At 34.5% G+C, this 27,750-nt stretch overlaps 1 protein-coding gene across 1 annotated transcript in view; it reads left to right on the top strand.

Annotated features, from left to right (window-relative positions):
• The window catches only part of Smp_131090 (putative cornichon), a gene marked incomplete at its 5' end in the record, with an annotated part of 28,698 nt that extends 1,806 nt beyond the window's left edge, over window positions 1–26,892 (top strand). Inside the window, 14 exons of the mRNA XM_018797382.1 lie at window positions 337–678; window positions 2,574–3,095; window positions 3,652–4,210; window positions 6,330–6,658; window positions 8,040–8,223; window positions 10,451–10,545; window positions 12,913–13,639; window positions 13,709–13,812; window positions 14,996–15,101; window positions 17,763–17,836; window positions 18,452–18,672; window positions 19,866–20,206; window positions 21,763–22,130; window positions 26,304–26,892. Of these exons, the coding sequence (XP_018652429.1) occupies window positions 337–678; window positions 2,574–3,095; window positions 3,652–4,210; window positions 6,330–6,658; window positions 8,040–8,223; window positions 10,451–10,545; window positions 12,913–13,639; window positions 13,709–13,812; window positions 14,996–15,101; window positions 17,763–17,836; window positions 18,452–18,672; window positions 19,866–20,206; window positions 21,763–22,130; window positions 26,304–26,585 (4,254 nt within the window). The 3' untranslated portion in view covers window positions 26,586–26,892. The remainder of the gene's footprint in view (window positions 1–336; window positions 679–2,573; window positions 3,096–3,651; window positions 4,211–6,329; window positions 6,659–8,039; window positions 8,224–10,450; window positions 10,546–12,912; window positions 13,640–13,708; window positions 13,813–14,995; window positions 15,102–17,762; window positions 17,837–18,451; window positions 18,673–19,865; window positions 20,207–21,762; window positions 22,131–26,303) is intronic.
• Window positions 26,893–27,750: the final 858 nt, after the last annotated feature.

Here is a 27,750-nt window from a genome sequence, read left to right as displayed (position 1 = left end):
TCCCTGTTCAGTGTCTGCGCCCACCAGTGTAAATTCATCTACAATACCGTCGTTAACTCCTCAAATCGCCCAACCACCATCCGGCCAAGTAGGTTAATTAAAAAAATAAACGTTTTGCTTTAATTGTGCATTTTTTTATTTAGTCTAAATGTAACATAAAATTTAACATTTATTGTCTGGTGTTGGTTTTTGTCTTGCTTCGACATTATCCAGCTAATATATATTTTTTTTAAGTAAACAGTAATTTCCAGATAGCAACATTCTGATATATGGTGTACAAATCAGCGTTATCATTGAATTTCTTACGCGCTTACCGTTTAATCTGTTGTCTTATAGGCGTTCTATATTCAGATGCCAACCAGTTGTGTCAGTGTTGGTAATACAGTTTTTACTACCTCTCAGCTGAATACTGGTACTAATTTTCAAACTCATCCAATGTCAACAATGAAGCCGGTACCTCAAGTATCCTTCGCTAACTCACAAATGAATGCTTTGTATGGCCAATCTGGTACTTTTATAACCCCTGCGACTGGATCGAATCAACCTCAGTTGGCTCCTAGACCACTTGGTACTAATTTAAATCCTGTTTGCTCCGGAATAATGATGAATAGACCTGGATTACTTCTCCCCACAGGCTGTAGTCCTGGAACTCCAGTATTAGATGCATATACTGTACAAGTAATGAAAATTGTTCTCAAATATATATAATTGTATAACTACATAATATTCGTTGATGTGTAATACTATGTTGTAGTCTTCATTCACACAATGTTTTTCGTTACATAAGCCTCAGTGCACAACTGATGAACATTTATCAGCATAACTCCCTAATAAATGCTATTTTACCAAACCAAAGTCCAGAATATCCTAAAAAATTTCTAGACATGTTCCTTCGATTTCTCCATTGAAAGGACCACAGTTCAATTACTGTAACAACAAACATCTTTTCAGGCATCAAAAATTCAGTTGGTAATGAAACTATCCAAAAAATCAGGACTGTGATCCACTATCAGCCCAGACAAAACGATGGATGGAACACTCCAATGAACAGTTCAATTGTTCTATGATTATTCACTATTTCAAAACAACTAGAATGGAAGATTAACTCTTAGCAAAGTTGTAAAAAAATAGCTAGTTTATAGTGAGGAAATTAGTCAGCTCTCATGTACACTTTTAAGGACGGGGGTCCAGTTTCAGCTGTTAAATTGACTGGTGATACGGTAACTTGAGTTTACGAACTGGACAATCCCATCTGACTAATTTTGATTGTCGGTCGTACCAGTTTATAAGGAAGAACAAAAGTCTTGTGTTAACTTCGCAGAAATCTGTTCAACCAATATAATACCTAGTATATTAGCCTTAATAATCACTCGATGCTAAACTAGGACTTGTAAAGAACGAATCTGGAGAAACTATGCTGGTTACAGACATTGATGTATTGAGATCAAATTCTGAAACAAATACATACCTGCCGACTTTCGAATATAGTGATGATCTTTATTCTTCCAAATCCCTGTATAGATTCAGAAAGTTCTATTGGCGTTTTTCAGTGTGCATCACATACGGTGTAGGCTAAATATCCCTCTTCCAACCAGAGGATGAGTATGTTGTGCAGCAGTATGCTCTGCTCTACTTCATGTCTATGAAATGCCTTTAAAAATAGAGTATGTTCGTAGATCTCTAGAATCCGGTCACAGTAGCCTTCAAAGCATAGCTCACGTATATTGCGACCATCAAGTGACCAGTCCGAATGTTAAAAGTAGGGTACTAAGTAAGGATGGCAAATCGGTTCGTAAATCTGTGAAACTTCATCGACTGAGGTAGTTGGAACTTGTGTTATTTGTGGTCAATTAACTCCTACCTTGATTCACGATCCTATCTGAAACCAGAGTAGGTTGGAAGTTAGGAGCGGTCTAAACAAGAGGTGACATCAGTCCGTCTTTTCTATTACCACTGATAGTGTTATTATTCTTACTACTCTGGGACTTGCCTTGATAATTTCATCCCACGTAAAGGCTTTGTTTGTACTGTATATTGATATTGAAATCATAGATTATTCTTATCCTTTATCTAGCCTTAAAAAATATCAGTAGCATTATTTGTTATTATTAACTTTATAACCTCTAAATTTCTTGTTGAAATGTTTCCTGGAAATTCACATAGTGTTGGAAGTGAGACATTTATCATACTGTATCTTGAATTGATTAGGTGGGGACATTTTGATTACAGCTCATGGTGATCTGGTAGTTGAGTATTCACTGAGAGATCTAATGATTCTATGGTCATGGGTACACATTGCCAGTAAGTTTCACACCAAAACGAAACAGCTATTGACTGTTCCCTGGTTTTCAAGTAGTATTCCAGCTGATCCATTCATGACTGAAACTACCTTCAACTTCTGTTTTATTTATCTTTCTTAGTTTGTAGATTTCAAAGGTTGTCAATACTTGTGTATTCAGCATAACCAGCTTTTTTCCAACATATATTTTAAAGTTTTCGGACTTTCTTAGATGTATTTAAGTATATATCTTCTGTAATTAAGTTTTACTTATCTATTTTCTTTACATTGTCAGAATCAACCAAAACTAGGTATTGGAACGAATACATCACAGTACACTAGTTTTCAAGCTTTGCCAAGTGGAATGGCCGTCGCCCGATTGCCGAATGGAACGTATGCTACAGTATCGCTTAGTTCTACTGGAATATCAGGCTCATCACCGATTTTTGTAAATAATTCTTGTGTTCCATCTACAATGGCTAATCCAAATGATAATTCAACTGCACCAAAACGTAGTGCCCCTAACTCACGTACTAGACCAAAGTTAACTGGTTCTCCACCTGCCGATACAGATGTACTACGTCGTTTAGATGATCAAATCGCCTCACTACAACGTTTGACTGCACCTACAGAAATGCAATTAAATAGATTAAAGCAGCTTATTGAAGTTAAACATCAATTAACAAAGGTATCTAATATATCTGCCAATCCTCCAAATGCATTAGCTCCTCGTAGCTTGCCAACATCTAACGCGGTTGCGAATACTCCTGCTTGTCGAAATCCTAGCCCTGTATGTGTGCAGATCACTCCAACTGTGGTAAGATTTTATTCAAATTATTTCCTACAGTAAGATACTAAATAAAACTGAGATACCTGTTTGATAATACTACTAATTACTGCCACTATTATTATTATTATTAATCCTATCAGTGTATTTTGGATTAAGGTTTTCCTGTATCCTTACCGAGATGAGTTATAGGGTACTAGACAAATATAGCAAATCGATTGATGAGTCAATGAATTTTTATCAGCTTAGGTGGTTAAAATAAATGTTACGTATGCCCAACCGCTCCTTACCTCGACAAGAAATGTCTGGTCACGTTTCACTGCCAAAAAGATTCTAAATATAGTTCATAAAAGAAATTAAATCACTATATGAAACTATTAGACTTTGGTTACAAATCAGTTCACTCACCTTTTCATTTATACTTATGATTTGTTTATTTTTCATATTTTATCATATTACAATGTAATTATTGTTATTTTTGTAAAATGATTATCTCATTATAGAAACGAATCGTATTGCTTTAATTTTGTGATTATGTATATTGGATTTACTAAAGATTTCTCTTTTTGAATAACTTGTTTTTTAGCGTCGTGAAGTCCTAGATTTACTTTCTCAGCACAAATTACTACCACAACCTATTGGATCTAATAACAATGAAGAAACTTTCATAGTAGAATTTCGCCTAAATCAACAAAGATATCAACTGCGACTAACTCGTTCTCAAAAAGTTGATATGGAACGTTTACTTTTTACTAATACTCCACAACGTCAGGCTGAAGTGTTGACTGTTTTTCAACAGGAACAAAGTCGTCTACTTGCTTCAACACCACGAGCTAGACTACCAACTCCTTCTGGTCAAAGTAGTAATCCGGTTATGACAACATCTCCAGTTGTTGGATTTAGTATTGCTTCGCAACCCTTACGATTACAATCTGGAATTCCAACGTTTGCAGCTGCTCCTATGCACACTTTTCATGGTACATCTGGTCTACGACTGGTTACAGCTCGGCCAGTTGTACCACCAAATGCTATATCAGGACCTATTGTTCGATCAAATATCCCTCCTGTATGTTCTTCAACTCCAGTTGTAGGTGTTGTTACCGCTTTAGCTGTACCCTCTATTGGAACTTGTGTTAATAATCCTAGTAAGATATTTTAATGAACGATGTTTTTTTAGAAAGCACAATAATATTTGTTTTGTCTTTCTTATATATTCTAGGATTTTGGCGCGAACTTCACTCATCTATAGCTTATCTCAGTTTGTGGTGAAAACCCTTACTTTAATTCCCAATTCTGACTTCTAACTCGAAATGTTAATCCTAATTCGTGATACTATTTTATAACCCCCTTCTTACCTTATTTAGTAGGTGAATTCTCTTGAGGTGATTTTAGCATCACTCAAAGGTTGTATCATTATTATTATCATTTTAAAAAAAAATATTAGTACAAGGCGGCACCGAATATATACGCGCCACACTTCATCATTCGATTAGTGTGGGGGCTGGGATACTGCTTGGGCGCCCGAACCAAAGCACATAGTTTTCTTAGGGGGGCACTCCTCAAGCCTTTGACCTATAAGTCTAATCCACAAGGCAATGGAACAACGTTAAGAGATGCAGTCCCATGGTAGCCAGTGACCAACAATAGGTTCATACTCTATTTTCTACCTTAGGATCCTGGAGCTTATGTGCACCATTGGTTTGGGATCAGAGTTCTCCCAACTCCCTTAGGTGGATAATTGTCCACTTGACAGATAAAAGAGAAACAAAAAATATAAAAGTCATAATAATAAAAACTGAATAATAATCATGGAAAATTGTTTAAGGATTACGATTTAAAATTATAAAACACTATTTTTTTTAAAAGTCGAAAAATAATAAAAACCAAAGCATACTACGAAAGGGGATTAGGGTTAAGGAACGATGAGAGATTGGACATATCGTTTTTTGCATGCAGAGTTCGGGATCGAGTTGGTGAATTTCCAATGCCTCAGCATTACTGAAGCATCTGTCATAATTCTGATCCATAAATTATTTTCATCCTTATATTCTCCTCTTACCCTTTGATCGTTGAGTAACCTCATTTAATAATAAAATTCTCGAGTCAATTTATGATTCAATCTTTTCCGTCCTTATATAGACATATATTTACCATGTAACTATAAATACGAATGTACAGCTTAAGTAAATGATTTTGTGGAAAAGAAAATTTTCTCCTAGATTCTCTTCATTTAAAAATAATCAGTATAATAATAATGTTGATAAAAGTTACAAATTCAACATATCAAGTACTTTATTTATTTATTTAAATACATAAATATTGGTACAAAGGGGCACCAGATATATATGCGCCGCACCAATCTCATTTGATTTGTGTGAGGACTGTGGTACCGCCCGGTTGCCCAAACCGAAGCAGGTGGTTTTCTTAGGGGGACACACCCGGAGCCTTTCACCTAAAGATATGATCCACAAAGCAGTGGAGCATAATGAGGAGATGCCGTCCCATGGTAGCCAGTGACCAACGATTGATTCATACGCCCTTTATTCACTCAGGATACTGGAGCCCATGTGCACCATTGGTTTGGAATCAGGGTTTTCCAACTCACCTAGGTGGACACTCCACATCCACTGACCCGGTTAAAGCGCCGTAGATTCGCTTTTCGTCCTCTCAATTTCGTAAACAACACCCCCGCCACTAGGAGGCAGTGAGCAGGATTTCTCTGGCAGAGGCTATATACTCGTGGCCATGGTGAGAGCATTTGGAGACGGAGAGCGGATTCTCCTCACTCTCGGCAGTACCAGGGCATTTGGGGGCACATATTAAGTATAGTTTTAAAAAGATATGAAATTGGGGAATAGTAGATAATAAAGATCAATACTACTGTCAACATTTAGAGTATGATAAAAAGTAAATAAATTTACGACATTGCGATCAATTTCGAACTTTGTCACCTAAGATCTCCAACCATAAAGATCATATATCTTGTAAATTGACTCCATTTCTTATTATCACTCTTAATCCTTTTTCGATCGACTTCTACACTGACCAGCATTTCGTCTCAAAATAAGTAATATTTATGTAAGCGTGCCTAAAACGTGTCCGAACTATCCCAGCCGATTATGATTCTTAAATATAATAAATGACCGACGTACTACATCTGTCTATAAACCTGTGCTTTTTCAAACTATTCATTTCGTTCAAAAACGCTAACTAATTTTCATCATTTTCACTGGTTTCCTTTTCTCACTCATTATTTTTCTTCAGTGTTTGCACCCGCCTTAGCTTTAAACTCTGCTGCAGTAAATATTCCTACAGTTTCATCTAGTCTTTCAATGTCCTCAGCAATGATGTCCACTATAAATGCAACAAGTGGTTTACTAACAACAATACCTACAACTTCATTCAGTTCAACTGTGAATAACGCAGCGCAAAACTTTGTTTTATCAAATTCAACTGTAGTCAATTCTACTGGTACTACAATTCTAACCCCTAATACTAGCGGATTCTGTACACAGTCTAGTCCATTCACATTACCACCTGAATCTATTAATGTTGTTAATTCGATACGACCCGTAGCACTGAATATTCAACAAGTAAATTACCTAACTGTGTTATCAGTTTTTTCAGTGACTTTTCCTCTATGAATAAATAAATATTTTCTTACCCATAGCTTCGGATATATGAATAGCCCATCAAGAGTAGAGTTTACCAATCAGTTCACTCCTTTCTATTACATACATCTGTATAGCACGATATCCGAGGACTAGCGTATAATATAATTACAAAAATGATATATTAAGAGTTTTCAAGTTGCTGTTTATGTATAGTGAAATCATTAACTGAACACTAGTAAAATTGACTTTATGTGAACAGGTTAAGATTCAAGTGACTTAGTTGTTCCAGGCGTTAATCGATTTAAATATGCTATCCTGACTGTAATGATAGTAGTCTCGAATATCTGCTGACTATTAGTCTACCAAGAAATGATCAGGTTATCTCGTTTGTGGTTATTACATATCAGCTCTTTCTCTATAAGATATAACGTCGATAATATTTTGTAATGTAGGTGTCTACGTCTAGCCTGAGTTAGTACCTTATTTTCTGGGTGAGTATGAAGAACAGTGTGTGTAAGAGATATTCTAGAAGAGAAAAAGTGATCCGACGATTCAGTAACCACATATAATGCATTTACACTGAATAATGAAAGCAAGTAATAAAAATAAGCAATAACACAATCGTACGATTAAAAAAATATATGATAGTTGAAATTAGAATTCGGCATGGTAAGTTTTCGAATGCTTGATGATCTTCCTAATTCATATTTCCGCGATAACATTTGCTGTTACTTAATTGGTTGCCATCGCTTTTAGTTTATACTAAGGTCGTTAAATGTCACTACAATAAAAGAATTGTTCCTTTACAATTTTGACCTCTGTAGGGAAAGTTATCCTGAAAGTCCCGTTTTCTGTTAGTGTGTGGATTATTGATATTGAAGTGTTGTGGTGTGACAAAAATCCATCCTGTTCAAGTACTTGTTCGTTGCGTCGTTATATAACAAACCCTAATCGGAAATAGAATTTACTGTAGGCTAACTGGAAACCTCAATGCCTTAATTGTTGTCATGATTTAAAACTATCTAGGTTACATAAGGAATTGTGAACTTCTTAGTCTATCACTCTACTCCTATCCCGACTTTAGTATAAACAAAGTAGTAGAGCTATAATTGTGGAGTTTTTCACTCGTTTGTTAAAACATTAAGGGTTGTATCTTTATATAGTAAATATGGCTTTTATTATATTACACAAACACATACTTGATATTTAAGTTTTTTTCTTGTCCTTATCCTACAGTTCACAATAAGTTACCCCATTACTAACTGTCTAATTTAATGAAATTAGTCTCTACAACTTGTTTTTACTAGTCCAATAAAAAACTGGTTTTCTCATCACATACTTTCCTATTATTTAATTTCAGGCTGCTAGAATAGGTCGACTGCGTGCCTATTTAACCAATGATCTTAGATTAGCAGTCGACAAACCGCCAACATTACAAGCTAATGATCCAACAAAATTGCCAAGTCCATTAGAACTACTTGAAGCGTTGGCACCTTATCACGTTCTTAATGATGCAGATAATACTAAAGAAGCCTTAGATAAAGGTTGGTTCATTTCAATAATAATAGTAATAATTCACATTAATTTTATGCACTTAGGACCCTTTAGTCACCTTGATGAAACCATGAACAGGGATTTTAGCAGAACAATATGAGTTTATCTCATTTCGTTTGCTTCTCGTTAACTGCTTATAACTAAACTCGATGTTATAAGCAGTTGATGTGAACTAAATAAATTATAGCTAAAGAGATGTTGTGGTGGTTGGTTTGATTCGTAGGTTATTTCGTCCCAAACTGACTTCAGTTGGTATACCATTGAAGACCGACCAGAAAATACAGGACAGCTCTTTCATCGTAGTTTGAGACTGTTCACCAATCTTAATCTGTAACCCTGCCGTAAATCAAACTCAGGACCTTTAGGGATCACTCCGTACGGTTAACAATTAGAACCAAGGATACTACTCCAATTTTAATAAATTTTCGATATAGCCCAACGATTATCTAATCCCAGAGGTGACGATTAATCCACTACTGACATATCTGGATTTCATTTTAACCATGACTTCTTAGTGTAAATTTAGGAACCTCCTGAAGTCACTAGTAAGCTGATTATTTGATGATATTATTGATATTATGTGTAGATTGTATTCATCCCAGACTAACTCTACATAAATTATTGTTTCTTTTGACAGTTCTCTCCTAATTAATGATTATTATGTATCACGAATGAATGATTCAATTCTAAATATGTTTGAAAATTCAATCCTAAACAAAAAATATATAAGTAGAGTTAAAGTGGTCATTCTTTTAAGCTTATTACCTTGCCAACCGAAGTTGAAAAAGAAATAGACTTAAGAGATATAAATGAGATTGATTTATACTGCAACCTTTCATCTTTCCTCTCTTTATTTCTATTTCAAATTGTGTGAAAGAGTAGTAAGGTATCAAGCAAATGTGTCTTTGTCATTTTAACATTTTGTATTTGTAAAACTTATCTATTGACATGATCTATCCCGTATTGTCTTCATGAGATAAATTACCAATAAAATGTGCTATTCTCAATGAATTCAGTAACATTTTATCGGACATCCAATACACTCTTCATCATTAAAATTGTCTTTTAAAACAATTCATCTGTTAGCTAGTAGTTGTTGTATGGGATCAGTAAAATTGTACTGTATAGTTGTTTTCAAATGATAATATTTGTTTATTATCCCCTTAGCTTTGTGAAATAAATCTGAAGCTTCCAAACTAAATGATAATCCTGATTTTTTTTAAAGGGAACATTACTTTTTTTATCGCTTGTTTGAGTCTTCCGATTGATGTTTAGGTGTAGGAAGGATTTGAAAGTGACCAACTTGGTCTCGTGTGTTGTTACGGGTATGAGGGTTAATATCACTTCCCGGCTGCCCACACCGTGGAACGGTATTTCTTGAGGGACCTGAAAAAGAAGTTGGATTAGTGTCGGTCTTAACGACCTAGGAGCGTGACCACAGTGCCCAAGGGACAACCGCTTGAGGTCGGTCACACACGACCATTTTGTGGGTAATTTTCGTGTTAGCGCCATACTTGTTGCGACCTTATCTCCGGACACGGATATCCGTGAGATAAGGCGAGGTGTGCATTTTTAGGGTCCACCTTTTCTAACCCCACCCCTCCTTGTGGGAAGGCAACATCGCTATTATGCTGGTTGTCTGAAGGAAACACCTTACTGCTATCACACCTCTGTACAATCAGCAGTACGACTTCGCCTTCGGACCTTGAGTTTGCTGATTTTAGTCTTACTGATCTTCTACCGACCTGTCTGGCATGGTAGGATCTTGAGGAATGACTGTTCCAGCCTGTATAGCTCGATTGGTTCATCACGATAGGCAAGCCCGACCACCACGTCAAGGTAGCAGCAACGGTCTGCAATTGATCAGTCTCATGTTATCCCGGATTGAGCATCAATTCTGGAAGTCCCAAATGAGACTAAATGCACATCCTGGATCTCACTGCTTACCACCATTTATCTCTGCTTACATTACTTATTGATAAACATGTAAGAACTTATATATTCACTTTAAAGTAAAGCACATACATTCTAAAACTTATAAGTGGCACAATCTTACAGTCAGTTATTTGTTTATCTGTTTTACTCACCTTAAACTGATACTACTGTTTATATTTGTTTTCACTTAAATGAATTAAGCCTGTAAAAAGAAATAATAAAGAATTTCTATTCACCTATTGATCTCTTTTTATTTCTTTCTCTATCTTATCATATTTTTAGTTGACCTAATATTGGAGAAATCTGTTAATCTACTTTTACAGAAGAAAAAAGAAACAATTGAAGCTGTAAACTCTTTAATTTTCAAGGAATCATTGGTATGTCTATATATATATATATATAACAAACTACGTTCAACAAAAATGTTAACTGTAGTAATAAAGATCCACAAAAGTTAGGATGCATTGATGATATCCCCTTCAGACAATACTTGCAAATTTATAGCAATACTCTTGGTGCAATCTTTGTTTTCGTTGGAAAGTCTTCAGAAGTTAGTCTTCTCACTGAACCATTTGTACCTTATAGTTCCGTCAGTACATGAGATTCTTAGCCCTCTTTCCTTTAAATCATGCTTGTAGTTTTTATTGAGATCATGAACCGATCAATGTTAGACCACCATTGAGAACCTAGAAGCACTGGATGGCTGACACGTCTTCGTATGGGACTCCTCATCATTGCCCATCCACGATCCTTGACATTGTTATGACTTGACCTAGCCGTCGCCAATTTGTTATGTTTTTGACCTAGGCTGTAGCCAATTGTTATGACTTGATCAAGGTCGTCGCTGATTCGTTATGACCTTACGAATTTAACAAGGACGTAATTCGCGTGAATTATCCACCAATAGAATACGCCTTCTACGACCTTCACACTGTGACAATGACGTTCGATTAGTATGAGTAATCTAGCGTCCTTATTGGTCCTTATCCGCCTAACCCCGTCCACTTGAGTCCAAAACACCAATAGCAGCCTCGGCAATACGAATCGTTTATTTCAAGCATACTTTGTTTATATATCAGACAGACAGGCCACATCATACCATAAAATAGGAAATAATATTTGTACAAAACCAAACCAAGTGAGGCTGTAAGCGTGGGAGACAATAATCAATAAACTGAGTATAACTTAGGGACAGTAAATCATACAATAATAATCAATAGGTCAAAATGAAGCTTGTAATAAGATGAATATAGATATAGATAATCTAGTTACCAAATAGTTATACGATAAGAATGATAGTCCAATAGTAGGTCCTGCAAGTTACCAGTGCTTATGTCTTCGCTACTACATAATAGACATGTGACTCGAAATCAGGACCTTCAGCCTCGCACGTGAACACTTAACATCTAGACCATTGTTTGACTTCAACTAATTCGCAATATTGCACGAACATCTTCAATTGTCTTCGGTGGGTAACTGCCTCACATGTTTAATCTCCACTGGTTACGGCTTCTCTAGTAGTCTTTATAGTTCTCATTAACAGCGTTTAATCCACTTATATATTTATGTATCTTCAATACATTTTATTAGTCGATAACGTCCAACATTTGAAGAATTCCCGAATAATTTTTTTCTTCACATCTATTAGATATAATAAAGTAGTTTGTGTTCTTCGTTTTGTTAATTTATGGTTAGATGTGTAAGTTCTGTTATCCATTTACTTCAGCTTAGTCATTAAATTTCAATAGAAATATTATTACAACGTAATTATCTACATACTTTGTACCGTCACGATTTGAACAATATTGTCTCAATAATATTCATAACTATACCTTAGGTATCAGAGTAAATCCTTTTACTCTAACTGATCCAACCTGATTTCAATCAATATATATGCAAACTTGTAACCTGTTATGATCAGTATCTAAATGTGTAGTTGAATCTTAACGCAATACCTTATATGTGTAAGGCCTAATGATACTAACCAGTTACCCAAACTGAAGTAGATTTAGTATGGTTTGCACTTACGACCTACTGGTTGTAAGTATAATGACTTGACTACTAAGCTAAAAGGACATTTCAATGACACACTATCAGTTAGCTGAAACGATTATGATTACACTAAATAATAAGATTAATTGTTTTCAGCAGGCTGTGAATTTCCCTCCATCTTATCCAACTCACTTCTTTAAATACACATTCTGGAAGTTCAAATACTAGTTAATATCCTTAGTGCAGTGTTTTATGAAGCTTACGTATTAAAATGCATGCTCATGAGTGAATGCTTGACTTAAGAGATGAATAAGCCTATATTTAATATGTTTGAACAATTATAAATCTCTTGAGTATTCCTATTTATACAAAGCTTTTGGTATTTTTCCAAAGTATGATGCAATATTACTTTTGAGTTTTTGATAATTATGTCTTTGCATTAGTTTAAATTACGAAACTGGTTTTAGTTAGACCATCATTAAAAGTCTGAAAGCACTGTACAGCCATTTCATCCTAGTGTAGTACTCCTCAATAGTGCCCATCCACAGCATAAGTTTCATCGTTTTCATAGAGCATAGTGACATACATGACGTGTAATTGCTAACTCATCAAAATGCTCTTTCTAAATTGTATTATACGTGGTAATAAGCCAAGAATAAAGTTTACAATTATGCTTTTTTCCCCATCCTGACAATAGTGATCACATATATTCTGTTTCCAATTTATTGTTTTTTTTTCTAAACTATGAACAGCACGAACTAGAACCATTTTTAGAAGACCGCTTACTGGTAGCTAACATGGCTTTAGATTTGGAACGTGATGTATTTACTACTGAAAAAGAAATATTTGCAGAAGCGTTAAATGGTGACAAAAAAGAGAATTGTGTTGATATTCATAATGATGATAATAATAAAGAACTAAGTATTGTTGAGTCAGTGAACAAACAGTCTATATCAAACAAATGTATTGATGATAAAAGGCATCTAAACAAGAAAATTACTCCCATTTTAAAGCATTCAGTTTCTTTGCTTCCTTCACCATGGTGTGATCTCCTAGGTCCTCTAGCCTATCTACGTCCTTTAAACTTTGATACTAACGGTAACACAACTGTAGCTGAAATTAAACTTCCTTCAAATGACTCAGAGTTTACAATACACAATGAAAATAGGAATACACACACTCAAATACAATCTTTTACCGATTCTTCTTCCAATAATGTGATATTAATGAATTCAATATCTGAATCAAACACTGTTAACTTACCAAATAATTTACTATTAGAAAAACATAATGATTATGATGAGGATGTAAATGATGAATCGTCGGACGAAGCTGAAGCTGATCGACTACTTGGTCTTGGTGGTGGTTGTAGTAGTAATAGTAGTGGTATTCCACCTTTAATGATTAATCGGTCAAAATTGTTAGATAACAATTCTACAAATGGTCTACTCGACAATAATAATCATCAATCTACTGGAAGTATTAGAAATCATTCGGAATGCGATGGTGGTGGTGATGATGATGGTGACGATGGGGAATTTGATGAAGCTTATGCATTTTGGCAAGAATTAATGCATGAAAGAAGTATCAATATTGAAGATATGAATGCTGGTCTAATAGAGAATAATTTTGATAATGAATCTAATTTATTGGTAATCATTTTTGTCTATTTCATACATATATTTCGCCTATTTGAGTTTCCTTTTTATATACCAACCTATTTTTGTAGACGTGAATAATTTTCAAGATATATGTATGTTGGAGGTTGTAGATGATGTGTAGGGAGTTGTCATATCAATTCTCACACCATTGGAAGATGTTTCTTCTTAAAGGACCTGAAAAAGAAATTGAATTGGTCATAATCTTAATGACCACAAAACTCAACAGCTAACTGCTTGAGTTCGGTCATATACGGGTTTGAAGGCCTTACTTCAGGATACGGAAACCTATAGGATAAAATAAGGTGTAGTGTTTCCAAGGTCGACCTTTCTTAACCTCTTCCGTTGTGAGGTGCTAATTGTTTGAAAGAAACATCTTACTGCTGTTACACCCCTCTACATTCAACAGTACAAATTCATAGTGGAACCTTGATTTTCGGTTTCTAGCGTTTCATTTCTCCGAACGACTTATTTGTTTGGTGTGCTTGGACGCGAAAGAACCAGTGTTCTGTGTAATATAGCCCTGTTAGGTCATCACAATAGACATGCCCGACCACCACGTCCTAACGTGTTGGAAATATTGATTATTTTGCCATTCAATGTACAATCAAAGTCTGGTAATACATCTTCACCTATGATTGTTGTAATAATTATCTTTTTGATATTATTTTCTTCAATCATTAATGAATATCTGCACTAGTGGATGCATTTCTACTCCTTGTTAGCTAGTCAGTTGAATTTTGTACAAAATAAGAAGTAATCGTGTTTCACAGTTTGTAATAACCAAACAAGTGTCGGAAACATCTCTGAATCAACGTTACAAATGATAGGGCTATGAAAATAATGCTGCGCTATAACAAAATAATATGACTAAAACTGTTCATGGGTCTATATTAAAACACTATTGAAATCTGTTTGTTAACATTCTTCAATTTGTGATATCCCCTATTCACTGAAAAAATTGAAATCTTTATATGTAGTGGAGTGGAGCATGGTCGCTTAATGTTCAAGGCGTTCATACACTTAGAGTGTGACTTGAATAAAGCAAAATATATATTTGTATCTGGTAACAAGTTAATAGTCATATGCTTTATGTATGTTCAAAAACAATTCGTTTCCACTATGATGGACACATCTACCTTAGTGATCATTAGTTCATTCTTTTTAATTTTTGCAGGATGAACCACCTAATAAATCATTACGTTTACTTGACAATGGACAAACTCATAACTTACCAACAGTTCAACACTCTGAAGATCCAGATATTGATGCAGCTATTAGAAGTATTCTATCGACTACTGACTAATACGACAATCAAGAAATTATCTTTTGTATATTATGTTAATATTTCGAAATTAATTGAAATCATCATATTATTATCATTATTACTATATATTATTATGTATGGTGTCCCACTTGTGTAGGCCCTAATCTGATCTTTCAAAATTTGTACATTATTGTATCTTTTCATTTTTTTTTTCATGTATCAATGATTTCCTCCCTCTTTTCTCTTTGGTAAAAACAAAAGTTGAATAGGACTTCTTTGGGTGATCTTGTTTGTTGATTGTCGTTTCTCTTTTTTATCTTTTTCATCATATCTCTCCTCATTTTATAATATTTATAATAACAGACTCTTCCATACATTCAACTGTGCCTTTTTGTGCTTATTTCACTTTCTTTTCTATTGTCCTATTCCCTCCCCCTATTGATTTTTTTTTTCCTTTTCTCCTCCACTTTGTCTTATCTTCATCCTCTAATTTCTTGAATTCTACTACTACAAACATATCGATAAAACTTAATGATCCTATTAGTAGTATCTTTGTTTTAATTTGAATTATTTTTTTTTCAAGCACAGTCATATATATTCATAATCGTGTATAATAAAAATGGGATTGATCGAGATTAACAATAATAATAATAAGTCAATTGTCATTCAATGAAATATTCCAATTATGTGTTGTTTTCATATTGTTGTCGTTGTACAGTAATTTCTTTCTTTTCTTTTCTTTGTTTTCTAGGTGTAAATTTGTTTACTATTTCCATGTACATGTATAAGCCCTTGTGCATATTATACATATGTAATTCTTCATTGACTAAAAATGTGGTTTGTTAATGCGCGACAATTCCTTATCATATATATACACATACACAAGATTTCAAAGTTGACTGTTGAAGAGGAACTTTCTTTCTTATTCATTTTGCTAGTTTGAAATATACATATATAAGTACATATATATTTACTTTTATATATATATATATATACTTAGTTGAATTTACCAAAGGGAAATGTTATGTTGACCACTTGTCTGTTGCATAAAATCGTGAACATTAATTTTAATACCTTTTTTGTTATAAGCAAAGATGAATAGTGGCTAGCAGTGGAATCCAGTTTGACGCGCGCCACTTAGTCCTATTTGGGACTCCTCAGCTAGATGTACATGCATCTCAGAGTTGATGTTCACTCTGGGACTCACTAGAACCCAGTACCTTTGCACAAGCAAGTGGCTATCAGGACTCAGTAGCTGAGTGGATAACGCGATAGTGTTTGAAGCGAAAGCTACTGGGTTCGAGTCCCAGAGTGAACATCAACTCCGAGATGCATGTACATCCAGCTGACGAGTCCCAAATAGGACGGAACGTGCGTCAAACTGTATTCCACTACTAGCCACTATCCATCTTTGCTTACAATGTTTGTGAATTAAGGCTATATCGAGGCAATACGCACAGTATGCACATATGCCAATTAGAGACTGACGAGTTGCAATCCTAACACGTCGATGGGAAGATTCAAACAAACAATACTAAATGAACTTTTTTGTTATGTCTATACAGAGGAAATTAATCGTACAACACTCCCCGTATATTTTAGACTCTAGTTATTGGATTATTATGAATAAATTACTGCCTCAGTTTGGTTATTCGTAAAATTATTCTAAATCATTTTCGTACATTTAATGTTTATATCCTAGTGAGTCGGTGAAAGTCGTCAACATAATTAATAAATGACTGTATCTCTCTTTACATAGTTAAAGCTAATTAATGAATTGTACACGGATATAATAGGCAAGAATTAAGCCTAACACATTCTGGTTTTAATTGATTATAGAGTTAGTAAAACACAACACCGATTTCCTTCAATCGCCTATGTTATTTGATTATGTTAGGTTTTCTGTCAACGTGTTTATAAGCATATTATTTTATTAGATAAAAAAGGCCTCTTTCAACGACTAGTAATCATTAACTAGTCTACTAAGTTGATTAATAAGAAATAATACTGTGTTTTGGATAAGAAAACAAAGAATGTTGAAGTTAGACATTAACATCGTTGGACATCGGCTCAGTGGTCTACAAGGTTAAGCGTTCGCGCGTGAAACCAAAGATTCCGAGCTCGTGGGTGTGCTTTGCTGAGACGTCCCACACCAGGATGAGACAATTATTTAGTACTTTCAGGTTTTCAATGGTGGTCTAACATTGGTCGGTTTACGATCTCAATTAAAAAGTAGTTTTGGTGTATGGTAAAATTTTATTGTACTTTATTTGTAACAACTGCCAGTACTTTTTTACATTTATATTCCGAATAAAACCTAGAGCCAATAGAAGTGTTCTACCATTAGTATATCTAGAACATATGCTAGCTTTCTGAAGATGTCGAATTCCATGTTGGTTTAGAGATAGTTCAAGTCATAGAATCACTAACGTAAGAACAACTGCTCAAGGTGATGTCTATATGTTTCAATCATCTCGACCTATGTCCGCACAGTCAACTTCCTTCAGTAATGAGTTATATCATGAACTTTAGTGACAGGTGTTTGCATAATTTAAAGTGTCAGTCACCTCTTGCTAAAAGTCCTATCACCAATATTTTCTTTGTAATGGTCACTTGGTTGCACGTTCAATCAGTAGTTTTTACATTAAGATCCTTCTCTACTCACCTAAATTTGAAGGCAACTGGTGGTCTCACTTACCTTTACAAAAGCAGACTGCTTCGAAATCGGATACGTCAGGTCATAGTAAACCAGTAATGTGGATTTTCATAACTGAATATATATTCAGAATGTAACTTCATCGCACATATGCATAGATTACGATCACTCATGAAAACTTTGATAAACACTGGAGCGATTTACTTAAGTAAATAGTGCTTTATTCGTTCATTAACCATACTTTTGTGCAGGTTAATGGTACTAGTTGAGTTGAAAGAAACTGACTAGGCAAAAGTTCTCACATGACATTAAACGGATAAAAGTAGAATTCTTCAACCAGTTCTCCACTTCATTTTAATACTAAATCCATTGGCTTTCAATTAGGAAATGTTTACCCTTGATTGAGATTTCCAGAGTACAGATATTTTCTTAAGTTATCAATATAGTGTACATGCAAATTAGTTAATAGTCTGATATATCTGAAAACCCATTAGTCTTTTACGTAGCTGAACTATACTTGGTAATATTAAAGCAAATTATTCACATTCTCATTAAAACCATCGTTTCAATAGTGTATTAAACTGTAATCCGAATCTAACCGTGAACTCTTTAATTGCTTTTGTTCTACTTATAAGTAACTTCAAACACTTTCAAAATTTAATTCGCTACTTTTATTTACTAATTTATAACTTATCAGATCTTATAAATAGTATTACCAAACAAAAATGAATTTATTGGATTCTTGGTTGGATAAATTGGAAATTGAAAATAGTAGTAGACATAACAACAGAGATTTAATGGAACATCGTCTCAATTCATGGTTAAACAAAATATTAGATCATCCTACAATAAATAAAATTGTTTGCATCACTTCCGGAGGTACCATTGTTCCTTTAGAAATAAATATGGTTAGGTATATTGATAACTTCAGGTAAGTTCATTATTCAGATAAAAAATTTTAAAATCCTTGATATTCACTGGGATCTACTTATCTTTTTACTCTACTCTGATGAGCAATGCTTTGATGTTTGTAGTGATAGGAACTGGGTTCGAGTCCCATAGTATGTGTGAATCAATACTTAAATCCAGTTGACAAGCTCCATGTATGAATGGAACAGCAATCCTGGATTTCAACTCTATCCAAAATACACTAAAATCTAAATGGTTATGCTTAGAAAAAGTGTTGAATCTCGTTTCATCTTATAGTAGTTGCTGTCTAACGTTTGCTTAACAATTTTCTAGATAATATTTCAAATAGTTATTTCAGAATCTCACTAATATTGTCTTCAGGTTTAAGATGTTTCTGTTGACTGTTTGTCGAATTAATGACCCACGCATCTTCCTACCTTGGAACCAGCCTGTGTAGCCTTTAATACATTAGAACTTAGCTCTTGGATAGTTTTATGAAAACATTAGTGGTTGAGTATAGATTGTTGTCATAATTACCAACTCAGAAGGACCAAATATCGTTGATAAATGATACATCTGGTTATTTTTCATTATAGTTGAGCTTTTCAGCTAAACACTACATAAGTTTATTGCAGTAGGAGTTCAGTCTCATGGTACAACTTCAGCTCTAATGCTTATCCCCAACACCTAGCATTGTCAATCTTAGGATAATTGCATATCGAGTTTCGCTAGGACGTTGATAGATTGAAAACTTGTTCGCAACACTTAGATCGGATATCAGATATGAATCTCTAAGATATATCGAATCTTTCAAGGGTCCTTGTTAAGTATTCCTCTTCTCTCAGATACGCTAGCGATAACCATGAAGACTGTAATGATTATGCAAGATTAGGACAACCACTTATGCTGATATTAAAGCTGAATGTATTTGCTTTCTGACCGCCGATCTAATGTTCAGATGATTACTGATGAATCGAACTTTAAGAAAATTGTATGTACTCACGATTCTAGTCGAACATTCTGAGTTCATAAAGGACTGTGAGCCAACCTTTTCCTATATGTAGGGTGTGATTTGAAGGGGATAAAACTGATACTTCCTTAATTTTGTCCATTTCTTATGAATTCGGTTCACGCATCTCATTATGATAGATTACGATGTGTATGCATTGAAAATTTAACTTGACCATGTTGATTGTTTGTTTTTTCAAATAACAGTACAGGTTTAAGAGGTGCACTTTCTGCGGAATATTTCCTACGCTCAAATTATGCTGTATTATACTTTCATCGTAAAGGTTCTTTACTACCATTTTTACATCGTGTAACCAATCAACAACAAAATTATCACCAAGAAAAAGAAGAAGAACAGCAACAACAACAAAAGTGTACGAAAGAGGTGGATTCAAACAACTTAATCAATACTACGAATAGTAATGGTAACCAAAATAACATTGAAATATTTAATTGGTTCATGTTTAATCCACAAGATAATAAATTACAATTGAAAGAGAATTCTTTACAGTTTCTAAGCTCAATATTCAATGAATATACTATGTATGGTGAGCAGTATATTGTCAAGTTTTTGCGTGTTTGCATTATTATTCATTGTTGTTTAAATTTTTTACCCAGTGGATTAATTTTAAAATGGCTTTTTTGGCAAGCCAAATAAAGATAATTCAGTAGTCTAGAGGTTAGGCGTTCGCGCGCGAGACCGAAGGTCCTGTGTCCGAATCCCATGTCCAGGATCGTGGATGCGCACTGTTGAGTAGTACCATATTAGGACAAACCGGCCATCCAGTACTTACAGATTTTCAATGGTGGTCTAACATCAATCGATTCATGATCTCAATCAAAAAATTCATTTTCTTTTTGATAATGTCACTTACTAAAGCCGTGCAATCGTATTTAATAGTAGTCTACGATAAAAATAGAAAAGTATTGCATCATTGACAAAAATATCAAAAGTTAGGCGAAAATTGAGTACCGAGTAATGTCACGCAATAGTCAGACGCAAGAATATGTTATGACTTATGGACTTGTCAAATATCACATGACAAAGCCGACAATCATAATACCAACCTCGTGACCTTGTCCCCGAACTAGACCTTATTGGTCTTCTGTATAGTAACTCTCGCATAGCTCTGTTTATTGAGCCCAGAACACAATCTCGGTCTCCACTGTATGAATCGTACACTTCAGACATACGTGGGTTATATACAAGCAGACCAGACCGCATCATACCATAAAATAAAAAATAATCATTATACAAGATCAAACTAAAAGTGGCTGTGAGTATGGAAGACTGTAACTAATACATTGGGAATAAATTGAGAATGGTACATCATATAACAGAGTAGCCAATCGGTCAAATGAAAACTTATGACAAATATAATATGAATACAAACTTAATCTAGTCAATTAATAGTTATACAAAAAAAATATATAAAATAATAGTCTATAAATAGGTCTTGGAAGTTACCATTTCTTCAAATGCAACAAAATGGAAGAAACAATTTTTAAATCATTAGACTAGATACGAACAAATAAGAATTCAACAGAGTCCATTAGTCATCCAAATGCTGATATAGAATCTGGCACAATTTTGTACTGGTTCAAGTTGCCGCCCAATATTGACCTAGCCAGACGAAATTATCAAGACGAATATGCTAGTAGTAGTAACAATACCAGTAAAAAACTTTCGGAATATACAATACGATTTGACAATGAATTTGTGGAATAGAAACATTCACGATAATTTTAAAACTCAATATTTAAATGATGAATGATTCTGAACTATCTTCAAGCATTGGTTACAATAATAACGAGGATCCCAGCATGATAATTTGTATCTATCTACAGAGCTTAATGCAACAATCAATTACTCCATAGACTGATGCCACGTCCTGGATTATCCATTCTTACTGATAAGTATTGACTAACTATAAATCTAGTTTTGTGGCTTCCTGTTGATTGCCTTGAATTGTTTGACGTTAATATACACTTGACATGACTCTTTGTTAACTGCTTTCATTTATTATTTTAACGATAATACAACATATTAATGATTACTTTTCAATAATCTCTTTGTTTTCCATTCATGCCTAATTAACACAAGGTCAGTACTTATTTACATTAGATTTTGAAACAATAGAAGATTATTTAATCGGTTTACGTTGGATAGCTAAACAATTAGAAGCGATTCATGTAAACAAAAACAGTACACAGAAACAAATTCATCTATCCTATTATTTATCTGCTGCTGTCTCTGATTATTATTTAAATAGAGAATATCGTCCAGAGCACAAAATACAAACAAAATCAATGTTATCTACTACTACTACTACTGCTAAGAATAGTGATGATTATTTAGACAAATCTTTATCAAGAATAGAAGATTTACACTTATCATTACAACCAGTACCTAAAGTTATGAAATTACTTACTACATTATGGTCACCTTCTTCATATGTGATTAGTTTTAAAGTGAGTTAAACAATAGTGAGTGATACATTTTGATGTTCCAGTTTGCCTATATTCACTAACCACATTTACAATGGAGTTACCTAGGTAAAGTCAAAAGTTCAACTTCATTCAATTTAAGATACAATAAAACAAATGATTAATTAATTTTGCACTGATTGCTTATTTTATCACCATTAGTTTTCCAATTCAAGCTGCCTTTTCCATTTCTTTTGCTTTTGTTGCCCACCACTGCTCACTATCGTTCCTTAGACTTTTGGTTAATCTAGATCTGATTCGTTTTCGCCATTCATCATGTTCTTTACTATAGAACTGTCTTGACGTTCTTATTGAAGATTCTCACTTTGATATTGGTTAACAGTTGTTTTGAGTTCCATACATTATTCAACTGAAGGAATGCCGCCCTTGCCTTGCCAATCCTCGCCTTTACGTCTTCACCCGATTCTCCTTGTTCATTGATGCTGTCGAGCTACGTGAAAGTCCCCACCTCGTTCAGAGTTTCTCCATCAAGTGTGATTGTATTTGAGGATCTTGCTTTTTCGCTTGTGTATGTTGAGGCCTACTGATGCAGAGGCTACTGCTACACTATTCGTTTTGACCTGCATTTGTCACTGTGTATGAGATAGAAGAGCTAGATCATCTGCGGAATCCATATCGTCTAGTTGCATGCAAGCTGTCCATTGTATTCCGTGCTTCTGCTTTGGTGGGGTCTTTATGATAGCTCATTCACTATGCAACATTCCATAATTAGATAAAAACGTGATCATAACAATTTACTTTCAAGTAGATATTCTATTACTTATTTTTCAAAATCTATTCAGTTTTGAATTGGTGTGATAATTTGTATGTACAAAACTGGATGTAGTCTCTTTTTCTTTAGCGAAAATTGTATGCGTAACTAAGCTACTAAGTCGTCTGATTATTGTACTAAAAAATGTGATGCCTTTTTTTAGGAGCTTTCTCTATAAAATCTAAACTGTACCGAATAAATGTATTGAATTCTCGAATAACATATCACAATCAAAACTTTGTTTGCTTGCTTGCAAAACAACACCCATACATGAATGGAGAACAATCGTTCCAGATCCAATGTCAACAGAACAACAAACTATTAATCGATTGTGAAAAAAATTCAAATAGTTCACTGCTTTGTGAAGTATGTATTGATGACAACTTGTCTAGTTAAGCAAAGAAAGCTTCTAGAAGAATACCATGAATTTATTTTATTTCGGTGGTTCTCGTCAGCTGCTTACAACCTATGATATTTAAAATCATAATTTATTTTATTTAAACAAATAAATATTGGTACAAGGAAGCACCAGATATATATGCGCCGCACAAATATCGTTCGATTTGCGTGAGGGCTGTGATACTGCTCAGGTGCCCAAACTGAAGCAAGTGGTTTTCATAGGGAGCCACACCCCGAGCCTTTGACCTGAAGGTCTGATCCACAAGGCAGTGGAGCATCATGAGGAGATGCAGTCCCATGGTAGCCGGTGACCAACGATTGATTCATACGCTATTTGTTCCATCAGAATACTGGAGCCCGTGTGCACCATTGGTTTGGAATCAGGGTTTTCCAACTCCCCTAGGTGGACTTTCCGTGTCCACCAACCCAGTTAAAGCGCCGTAGATTCGCTTTTCGTCCTCTCAATTTCGTAAAGAACAGTAATGCCACGAGAAGGCAGTGAGTAGGACTTCCCTGGTAGGAGCTATATAGGCGTGGCCATGTGAGAGCATTTGGAGAGGGAGAGCGGACTCTCCCCACTCTCAGCTGTACCAGGGCATTTGGGGGCATAATTACATAATGGGTTTAAATTACTTATATGAAAGGGTTTGGTTGGAAGTTATATTGAAGACACATTAGTATATTGTAACTAGGGTGTAAATAAATTTAATAGACTGAATATTGTAAATATATACTTTATGTGGAAGAACATTTTACAACATTGACTGTGACAACAACTCAAATGGCCAGAAACAAGTGATTACATAATGAGTAAACATTGATAGGAATAAAATGAGTAGAGCTCAGTTGACAAAATAAGATTACTAATTTGGAAGATTGTTGAAATAAAACTCGATGATGTAATAAATGCAAGAAAGAGTTAGGATGAAAAAAATTTTAAATGCAACGAAGGAATACAGGTTCTAAGCAGCTGACGAGAAGCAGCGAAATAAAATGAATTCATGCTATTCCGCTAGTATCTTTGTTCTTACTCTTTTCAACATTATAAAGGGAACTTAAGTTTAAAAAGAAAGCTTCATAATTCAATCGACCATCTATCTCAGAGAACACAACACTAAAATTCTCTCATCTGCAGTTACAAACATTTTACATCAAATCAGATGAACCTAACTCTTGAACTTAAAGTTACAAGTGTATATTAGCTATCAAATAAGTTAATTTTGATAATGCGGTAGGAAGGTAAAGTTTATATATATATATATATATATATATATATATATATATATATATCGGTCAGAATATCATCCTGTTAAGATATCTTTATATAAAAGTAATAAATAGTTAAGTTGAACCAATCGGAACATAAGTAAATAACAGTATAAATCACACCATAGTGAATCGATATTGGCAGGATAGGTATGGTGTAATTACGAAATGTTTGTGAATACATTAGGTAGTTGTGTACTTATGCAAACATACTAAGCTTAAACTCAAACCAGATTTATGCCCCGTTCGAAATGGATATGGCTATGAAAGACGATTGCTCGTCATCTGCTTTTATTGGATATGCCCCCAAATGCCCTGGTACGGCCGAGAGTGGGGAGAGTTACCTCTCCCTCTCCAAATGCTCCCACATGGCCACGTGCATGCAGCCACTTCCAGGGAAGTCCTACTCACTGCCTTATTGCGGCGGAGGTTTTGTTCACGAAATTGAGAGAAAAACGAATGTCCGGCGCTTTAACTAGGTTGGTGGACACGGAAAGTCCACCTAGGGGAGTTGGAAAACCCTGATTCCAAACCAATGGTGCACACGGGCTCCAGTATTCTGATGGAACAAATAGCGTATGAATCAATCGTTGGTCACCGGCTACCATGGGACTGCATCTCCTCACGATGCTCCACTGCCTTGTGGACTAGACCTTCAGGTCAAAGGCTCGGGGTGTGGTCCCCTAAGAAAACCACCTGCCTCAGTCTGGGCACCTGAGCAGTATCACAGTCCACACACAAATCAAATGAGATTTGTGTGGCGCATATATATCTGGTACCCCTTTGTACCAATATTCATGTGTTTAAATCAATCAATCATTTACTGGATGTATTTTGTCTTTCCAAGCATTGCAGTACATGCGTCGGCCACTCTAACTTGCAAACCAGTTAATCCCGATGTGTCGATACACCCACATGAATGGGTGGAACGTTACGCAATCGTCCACATAGTGCTTGAGTTCTCAGTGCAGTGTGGACTTAGTTTTCAGTAGTAATCTAGTTTAATTATCTAATTTGATCTTTATTTCCCATATACATTCACCTGGATAAGTTATTGTGTGATCAGATTGAAATATATTTTACTGATACATATCACATCACTTTAACAAATTCCCTCTCATTGGATTACTAATTGCAGGTACTACGATGCAAATGTTACTTATTCACCAACTACATGTTAATACGGTCAGCCTGAAGTTACATTCCTTAATGTGAAGGCTAGCAGTACTACAACCAAAGATAAATGCTGTAACCAACCATTATGCCACTATTCAACTACAAAAACTAACCAACTGGTTAAATTTAAGTAGGTGGATTGGTATTAGAGAGTGAAATCTAATAAGTGAAAGGCGAGTAATTAAACAACCCCACCATAAACTCCTTATTCGCACCTTCAACACGATATTTTAACATTTACAAAAGTCAAATCACATTCGACCAGTTACATTATATCAACGGGTCATTTAATTTATCTACCTCTTGAATAAAAGACGATCCCAACCTAAAAAAAAACTGGTCAGTGATTGTCATAAAACAAAGACATTCTGTAACATTTTATCAAAAATATATTGGTTGTCCTCATCCTGTGTCCTTGTTCATTACAGTATTATGTGGAAATTATTATCATTAGCCTAGCATTGAACTGGTTTATTGTGAAAACATTATTTACAATCCATATGAAATGCTTAGATAAATGTTTTTATTTATTTATTTATTTTGAGCTTGAAACAGATCATCAATTGTTACTAGTTAAAGCAAAACAATCCCTTGAAATGTACAATCCCAATGTGATAGTTGCTAATCTTTTACAAACTAGATCAAAAGAAGTATGGTTAGTATTTAAACAGAATAATACACAAGATATAACTGTTGAACATATAAATATGGAGAATAATACCGATGAAATCAATAAACAACAAATAATATCACAAGAAATTGAATCTATTCTAATTCCTCGATTGATACAACTTCATGAACAAACAATTGATCAAACTATTAAGTAACTTTAACCTTTTGTAAGATTATAATCTGTTCAGTTTTATTATTCCTTTGAAATAAAAACTAATTGTATATTTTCATGGAGTTTCGTCTTGTTAGCGGGACGAAGATTGGTTTAAAGCATGTTTCATGCATGATGGTGTTGTTGCACGCTGATTGGCTAATTCTTATCTAATCAGCTATAGTAGTTGCTTGGAGAAGACTCTAGAATCTTCTCATGTAAAATCTATAAATATACTAACGTATTTCTTATTGCGATTCTTACTACTTCCATCTATCCTTGTTATTTGGAATATAATTTCTTCCCTGTTCAACCGTGTTCTGATTTTGGGGTCTTGTTGAGTGTATTAGTGTCCAAGAATACTAAGCAATAGGAATAGCTGGGTCGTAATAAGGAGTATATAATAAACAGTTATAACAACAACTTTGCGGATAGAACAAAAAAGAAAGAGAAGACAAATGACAAATCTGTTATATTTTTATTATAAAGCATAGGTACATATGACCAGTTTTATATTGTAAGTAGTATTTAGTGATATACATTGATCGAGAGAGTTAAGAATACAATAACATATATAAGAGATGGTGAATGGATAGGATTAAGACATTCTTATACTTGAACAGTCATGAAAACATTCACAAAAGAAATTTATCCAAGGAGAAGATAATACTGAAAAAGAAAAGAAACAAAATGTGTGTTTGGATTAAAAAGTTTAAAAGTAAACACATGTGAAATGAAGGGGTTTTGTGGAGATTTAGTATTTTCATAGTTGAAAGCGTGAGTCAACTGAAGCTAGACCACCATGGAAAACCTGGAAGCACTGGACGGCCGTGTGATATCCCATAACAAAACCAATGATCACATAACATAATGGATTAAACAACGCACTACCATACATCAACGATTGATGTTGTACACTATACTTCAATCAAATGAATAAGATAAAATGATTGTCCTGGACTACACAGCTTTATATATGGTCTTTTCTACCTAAGGACGAAATACATTCAACTACACATATACATATATTCCTATTTGTTATGCATATTGTTGTCCGTCATTTGTTGAATCAAGTTACCTACTCCTTCTTATTATTATGATCCTTCGTAACCCTGTGAAATCATAAAAAGAAGTGTTCATTATGAATGAATGCGTTGTATGTTCGAATC

The sequence above is a fragment of the Schistosoma mansoni genome, chromosome 4 (genome assembly GCF_000237925.1).
Source record: "Schistosoma mansoni strain Puerto Rico chromosome 4, complete genome".
Taxonomy (NCBI): Eukaryota; Metazoa; Platyhelminthes; class Trematoda; order Strigeidida; family Schistosomatidae; genus Schistosoma; species Schistosoma mansoni.
This window is presented reverse-complemented; position numbering and strand designations above follow the sequence as displayed.